This window comes from Amblyomma americanum, chromosome 5 (genome assembly GCF_052857255.1).
Source record: "Amblyomma americanum isolate KBUSLIRL-KWMA chromosome 5, ASM5285725v1, whole genome shotgun sequence".
Lineage (NCBI taxonomy): Eukaryota > Metazoa > Arthropoda > Arachnida > Ixodida > Ixodidae > Amblyomma > Amblyomma americanum.
In genome coordinates, this window is record NC_135501.1 from 168,638,914 (window position 1) to 168,646,564 (window position 7,651).

At 46.2% G+C, this 7,651-nt stretch overlaps 1 protein-coding gene across 1 annotated transcript; it reads left to right on the forward strand.

Moving 5' to 3' along the window:
• The first annotated feature begins 1,740 nt into the window (after positions 1-1,740).
• Positions 1,741-6,946, forward strand: LOC144135250 (neprilysin-1-like). Its single transcript, XM_077667982.1, has 3 exons — positions 1,741-1,964; positions 3,728-3,871; positions 6,285-6,946. Exons 1-3 carry the CDS (start codon positions 1,776-1,778, stop codon positions 6,636-6,638), a joined length of 687 nt encoding a protein of 228 aa, XP_077524108.1. The 5' UTR covers positions 1,741-1,775; the 3' UTR covers positions 6,639-6,946.
• The last annotated feature ends 705 nt before the right edge of the window (positions 6,947-7,651 follow it).

The window sequence follows — 7,651 nt, forward strand, 5'->3', positions numbered from 1 at the left end:
ATCGCTGGTATATCTTTGCGCCTTCGCTTGAGTAAAGCCTCTCAAGCCAAGCTCCTGGCAAAACATTTCAATTGGTTCGCCTCGCAGAGGGCCGCTCCAGGGCTCTAAAAAAAACTGACTACTGTACATTCGCTGCTGAATCGGTTGTGTGGTTTGAGCCATATTGCGACCGACGTACTATGCTATATTAATAAGGAAGGGCGTCAGGCAGAGAGACACGATCTCGTCAATTATATTCAGCGCCTGCTTGCAGGAGGTATTCAGAGGCCTAGATTGAGAACAGTTGGGGATAAGAATTAATGGTGAATACCTTAGTGATCTGCGATTCACTGATGCGTTGCCGTGCTAAGTTACTCAGGAGATGAACTGCAAATCATGATCAATGGGTTAGGCAGGACGAGCTGAACTGTGGGTCAAAAGTTAATATGCAGGAAACCAAAGTAATTTCGACAACCTGGGAAGGAAACAGCAGTTTACAATTGGAAGCCAGGTGCTGGAAGTGCTAAAGTAATACTTAGGGCATGTAGCGGCCGCATATCCAGATCATGAGGGGAAAATAACTAAAAGAATAAGAATGGGGTGGAGCGCAATTGCCAGATTCTCTCAGGTCATGAATGGCAGTTTACCAATATCCCTCAAGAAAAAAGCGTAGAACAGCTGTATCTTACCGGTGCTCAGCTGTGGGGTAGAAATATGGAGAATAAGGAAAGGGCTGTACCTAAGTTAGGACAACGCGGCGTGCTACGCAAAAGGGAGTTGATGGGTGTAACGTTAAGAGATAGGAAAAGGGCAGAGTGGGTGAGGGAACAAACGCGGGTTATTGACATCCTGGTCGATATCAAGAAAAGAAAGGTGCTTGGGCAGGGCATGTAATACAAAGGCAAGATAGCCGGCGGTCCTTAAGAGTAACGGACTGGATTCCAAAAGAAGCGAAGTGTAGCAGGGGGCGGCAGAAAATTAAATGGGCGGACGAGATTTAGAAGTTTGCGTGGATAGGGTGGCCGCAGGGGGACAGGGCAGGTTTAATTAGAGATATATGCTAGAGGCCTTTGCCCTGCAGTAGGCGCACGTAGTCAGGTATATGGTGATGAGGATGATGAATGGTTGCTATTCTTCTTCTACGTAGATCACTGTTGCCTTGTTTACATGGAGCTGTGGATGCTGTTTGTGGTCAAATATCTTGGATAAGACTACTTAGAAAAAAATATGAGCTCAGCAGAGGAATGCCTGCGCCTGCTCCAAATGAGAGAAAGAAAGCAAGTCCTCTCTGTTAGTATCCCCAGGCCGGGTGAAAAGGTGTAAATTACGATAAAAAATGAAAATATTGCATGGGAGATACCTTTGTCCTACTTTTGTCCAGCCGCGCTGGATCGCTGGTGGGGCCCTAGCTATGTGAGCCCAAGGGCGCGGGTTCGATCCCAGCTGCCGGGGCCGTGTTTTGATGGAGGCCATTTGAAAGGGGCCCATGTAATATGCGATTTCAGTTCCCGTTAGAGAAGCACTCGTGGTCGAAAGTGTGCCGAAGTCGGTTGAAATTATACCAAAATTATGCCGGTCGAAATTATACCGACTACGGTGTCCCGGATAGCAACTGTCGCTTAGGATTTAAAATCCCTTATTACCATACCATAGCTTCGTCCTGCTTTGGAAAACTGGGTTAACCATCTCTACCAAAATCCAGTCGAATGTACAGGAGAACGTTTTTTTTTTCTCTTGTCTTTGACGTTCATGCAGCGGACTTCCCGGAAGTTGGCAAGGATTTCTTCTATCCGTATATGGCGTCGCTGCGCCTCCAGACGCATCGCGCCATTAGGGGAAAGTCCGCTGGGAACTTCATGGCCGTTGCTGCCAACGCTTACTTCAATTCCCAGTCGAACACTGCTGTCATACGGGCCGGAATTCTGCAGCCACCGGTCTTCATCAGCGGAGCTCCGGATGTTTTCAACTACGGAGGTCTCGGCCAGGTACGAGTCAGGCTTGAATCTTTGTGACCTCGGATGATGTCGGAACCGCAAGGAACTAGAGACAATATCAAGTATTGCTGCTGTTGGATGGGTGTTGTCAACAAACCCAAACATTTCTGGGAAAACGAATTCTGCAGCTAGGGGAAGAATGACCTAACTTCACCAGCGAAAGCACGACACACCAGGGGAAGAAGAACACAGGACAACGCCCAGCGTTGTCCTGTGTTCTTCTTCCCCTGGTGTGTCGTGCTTTCGCTGGTGAAGTTATGTCTGAAATACACCAACTAGCCCACATGGTTACCTTGTTGAAGAATGACCTCCAAGGATTACTAATAGGCTACGGTCTACTTAATAACGCACTATCATACTGTACTTCAGATCATTGTTCTTGTCTTACTGTTTGTCATTCAGCATAGAAGGTTGTTTCTCTAGCATTGTAAAATGGCCGTTCGTCAAGACACACCAATATTATTGTGCTGTAGAATAGCATGATGTTAGGGCAAGGGTCTCAAACTAATTTTCCATACGACCGGCGATGCCTCAAACCTCGTTCAAAAAAGAAAACTCTACGTGGCTGTTCCGGAAGTAAAGACACAGCACTCTTGGGAGTTTTGGCTAGATCCGCCTCTGCTTCATAGATCAAGAGAGACAGCATTGGTGCGGTGTTAGACCCCAAAACTACCAGCGGAACTCACACTTTATCTCGTCGGAGAGGCTAGAAATAGGCAAGAACGATAAGGACACAGTGGACTACCCCTACAAAAATCAACGCACAATGAAAATGCGATATCCCTGACTGGTATTATCCTTCAGAGATGTGTCTTTGCCGACGAGGCTGCACTTTTTTGCAGTGGGGTCACACAAAAACGAGGCAACCCAAAGCGACCAACTTTCAAGAAAACCTCCTAACACACTATCAAGATGCTACCATGTGCCGCATAGACCAGAGGAACTAACACACTAGTGAGCAGTTGGATTGAGTCGTTAAATGGCACTGAAATTATAGGGTTCAACGCAAAAGCAAATCATTGCAGTGCGCCACGCACCTTTTCATGACGTGTGTACTTTACCCCAGAGGCCTACATACCCCATTTGATCAAACCCTTAATTGGAGAGAGTAGCGCTTGGCAGTTCAATTAGGAAACTTGTGTTAGGTGTCATATTGCGCCGGCGAAAATCGCAATCATAGAAGCCGGCATCAAACCTATAATAATTATTTGCCTTAAGATCAAATATCATAAGATGCACGCGTTATAAACAATCGCACCGTTGTTCACAAGGTCTAAGCGCACTCGTACACCTTTAGAAAGCTGTGCCCCTGTGCGCCCTCAAGTGTTCACTGGTGCGCTAACTGCGGTGACGTAATCATAGCAACTTTTTCAAAAATTAAAAAAAAGGTGTGCAGTTGTTCTTACTGTGTATCATGCACTTTCGGCTGAGCTCTCGAGGACCGGTTGATCTAACCATCGAGGCAACATTAAACCATAGAGATCAGAGCACTAAGATACTCGAAATTTGCAGTATCGGATCGAAGGATGATGGCTCCTTGCTTGGCAATATTGTGCGATTGAGTCGTCAGCCTTATTAGAGAATGTCTCTTCATTTTGCAGACTACAGAAGTGCATTTTCTTTTTGATGTTAGTCCTATTTCACAACGTCTCTATTTCAATTACAGATTGCAAAGAGTGCGACCTATTTCAGCCGTGTAAAAATATTTCCCTTTCCTGACAAGGCCAACTTGCCCTTCTCCACGATGTTTGCAGATTGTCGGCCACGAAATAATGCACGGTTTCGACGTCAAAGGCATCGAGGTGGACTACCTTGAACGTCCGGTCTACTACATGGCTACGGAAACGATGCAAACTTATGCAAAGAAGGTGCTCTGCCTTCGTGCGTCGTATCAGAAGGTGAGCAATCTCCACAGACAGCGAACGGAGTAGCTGCGCAAGTTCCGTCCAATGTTTTATGTGCTATCTCCTGTAATCCAGCATGTTTTTATATTTATTTATGAAGGGAGGGGTGTTAAAGGAGTTATGCACCAAATAATTCTCATACATTTACCAAAAGCAACTTTTTTCCGATCTCGTCCTTGACATTAGGCGTAAACATGAAATGTATTGCAGGAATGTCTTGCCGCGTTTCAAGGCGGCTCATAGCTGAGGTCCAGCCATTCATATGAGCCTTCCAGCCGCTTTTCCTAGTTCAACAACGCGCTCGGCCTCATTTGCCCGTTAGGTTTTTTAACGCCGGGACTCTAGGAGCTTCGCCTTGGACCAGAACTCCAGGACCTTCACCTCGGACCATAACTTTCGGACCTTCGCCTCACTCCAGAACTCTAGGACCTTCGCCTCGGACCAGAAATACAGGACCTTTGCCTCGGACCAGAGCTCTAGGACCTTCTTCTCAGCTTAGCAGCGCGTGCTGGCGCCATCTCCTCCTTTTCTTAGATACATGCTCATCTCTCTCACGGCGGTGTTGAGGTGTCCACCGAAAACGAAGATAGCTGCATGCGGCGGCTTTCTTTTGCTCAAAACCAGTTTCTCGCAGCACAGTGAACAAATGAGAGGTAAAGAACCGCAGCGAAACTTAATCCTCTGTAGCTGATCTGAATTATAGGCCGAAAGGTCTGGGGTGGTATAAATATACAGGGAAATCTACGCAGTAAATCTATGGGGAATGGAGCTCCGTTCTGCCCCGTGACCTCGCATCCTGTGCGCCAGATTTGAATGGCACAGCGAAGTTCGCGAGGCGCAGGTGCCAGGCTTCTAACTCTTCGGTGTAGGTCTGTAATTTAATAGAAGTTCGCAGCAATTTTTCCCGCGACAAAGATGTGCATCCTCAAGTCCATGACCCGTTCAATATCAGTTGTTTTTTTATACAGGCAAAATTTGGGGTGCATGTTGCTGCAGGAATTCTCTGGGCGCATGTGGTTGCTGCCACGAGCAGCGCTGCCCGCGCATACGCAGAAATAGTGCCGTAGCACATTCTAGAAACGCCATTGTTTACAAGTCAACGCAGCCAGTGGGTGCCAGGGGGTGAAACGTTTCGCCAAAGTTCGCTTAGGTTCGTCTCCATGTTCTCCCTTTTGTGATGCGCCGTGTTGACGGTGCTCTTGCCGAATTTTTATTTATATAGGTATCATGTAACATTTTCTTTGTGTGCTTTGTATACACAGCTGCAGTTTTTGTTTCCAGTTCTTGTATATACGTTGTTTTGAACATCGTGTTTTTTCTTTTTTTTAGCATTTGCATCCACTTTCTTTGAATACGTTTGGTATCTTGCGTTATCTTTTGAGCCTAGCGTTGAATTTTTTGTTGCTGAATTGTGCTACCTGTGCCATTTTTCTGTTTTCCCACCTATAATACATAGAAAAATGGCACAGGTAGCACAATTCAGTTTTAATACCCGTCGCGGTGGCTCAGTGGTTAGGGCGCTCGGCTACTGATCCGGAGTTCCCGGGTTCGAACTCGACCGCGGTGGCTGCGTTTCCATGGAGGCGAAACGCTAAGGCGCCCGTGGGCTGTGCGATGTCAGTGCACGTCAAATATCCCCAGGTGGTCGAAATTATTCCGGAGCTCTCTACTATGGCACCTCTTTCTTCCTTTCTTCTCCCAGTTCCTCCTTCATCCCTTCCCTTACGGCGCGGTTCAGGTGTCCGCCGATATGTAAGACAGATACTGCGCCATTTCCTTTCCCTAAAAACCAATTTTCTATTTTCAGTTTTCCCCCTACAATAATGCCCGTTTCCGGAAGCCGTAAATATCTTAACAAATAAATAAATACTCGCTAGGCCACCCGCGACGCCCCGACAAAGGGAGCTGAAAGCATTTCATGTTTTAAAATATTTCATAGCAATAACTATTAGCCGCGAAAATAAAGAATTTCATCACATTACAAGTAGTGAAATCCAAGTTTTCGAATTCATACTTGTATAGTGAAAATTATTCAGCAGTGATCATCACATTTAAAACTTAATCGAAGTTCGCATGGCAGGAAGGTCTTGACACACATTTTTTTCCGAAATAAATGCGTCTTTTCCTGCCGAGCGGACATCAACATAGCCAGAGGGAGCTCTTAAAACGATTGTGTTCTTCAATAACAAGATTTGGATGGAGTGATCCTCAGTGTACCTTTAATAATGAAAAGGTTAATGCTGACTGCATCGACACTCCATATCGATGTGCAATATAGCTATAAAACTGTACCAGCAATCACTGTAGCTACAAAAAGGCAAACCATCAGTTTTTTTGCAGTTGTTTGCCGCGTTACTTTAAAATGCCCCAACTGTGAATGCGAGCACAATCTCATTTGTGCGTGCAGGCGGAATCGGAAGACCGGGCAAGAATATTGAACGACGCTACGGACTCGGAAGGCTTTGCCGACTTCGCAGGAATCGCGCTAGCGCACCACGCCTACCAACAGCTTCCGGAAGGACGGCGCGCAAGAACCGTGCCATTCGTGGGGCTCACCAACGACCAGACTTTCTTTGTGGCGCACTGCATTAAGTGGTGCGAATCGGAAAAGGCTAGAAAGAGCCGATCGCAGAACGACCGGTACTGGCACAGCCGCTCCCGTTGCATAGTGCCCCTGCAAAACATGCCTGAGTTTGCAGAGGCGTTCGCCTGCCAACGCGGGGACACAATGAACCCAGCGCAAAAGTGCGACTTCTGGTAGCCTCGCGGTGTGTAGGCATAATGGTGAGAGGGCCCAATGGGCATATAAATTCTTTGGACGTCTTGTGGACGTTTAGGATGTCCATGGGTTAGGATGTCCATGGGACGTCCAAAGGAGTTTCATTGCCCATTGGGGGTGGTCACGTAATATTCAAAATGTCATGATGCATGCACAACGCGCAGTGTTTTTGCGGTATGTGCAGTTTATTTCCGTCACTATACTCGATGTTTTGTATCTTATAGCATTAACTTCATTTTGCTTGTCACGATGTAGACCTTGACAGTGCTTATTAATATCACTGATTGCTTCTGTGTACTTTCTTTTTCTTTCCCGTGACATGTGTTCAACATATGTAGTGCTCGCGGTTTAATAACCTGGCTGCTTTAGCATCTGCCGGTTGTATAACAGCACTACTACTATGCAGGACTGATATATTGATCTCTTACTTCGGAGTGGTATATTGGGCGCAAACAAGTCAATAAAGATATTAAAGGTTTATGGACGCGTCCCGCTGATAACAGTGGGTATTTCTGAGGTAGCCTTTTGTACCGCAGGACATGGCAATAAATATCTGTAGGCACCATGATCATTCTTACTATTGAGAAATAGTTTAAGCGCAATGCATAACAAAGGCTATTTCCTCTTTTCAGTTTTTAAGTTATTTTGCTAGTCACGCCTACACTGTTCCGGCAGACTAGCTCAATCTATAAATACGCCCGAGTCCCTGCATGCTCCTGGCCACAGTTGACCAGTTGACCTTGTGATGTGTAAGGGCGGAACTCTATACCAAGGTAGGTCTTCGACCAGCTTTAACATATCTATTTTTATGGACTATTATGGAACGGCGATTCGCAAGTATTACCAAACCGCTATTTTGGCGATGCCGGTGACAGTATACGGTGTTGCTGGCGTAGTTAAATTTTCGTACTCTATTTCAATGCTCATGTAATTTTTCCAAGAGAAGGCAAGCGTAGCAGGGAGCGACAGAAAGTTAAGTGGGCGGGTCAGATTAA

Bases quoted from the DNA above. Each gene is read 5' to 3' on its own strand.
- LOC144135250 (XM_077667982.1), top strand. From the start codon at position 1,776: ATGGCGTCGCTGCGCCTCCAGACGCATCGCGCCATTAGGGGAAAGTCC. The intron at 1,965-3,727 runs GTACGAGTCAGG...CGATGTTTGCAG, and splicing joins ACTACGGAGGTCTCGGCCAG to ATTGTCGGCCACGAAATAAT. The intron at 3,872-6,284 runs GTGAGCAATCTC...TTGTGCGTGCAG, and splicing joins TTCGTGCGTCGTATCAGAAG to GCGGAATCGGAAGACCGGGC.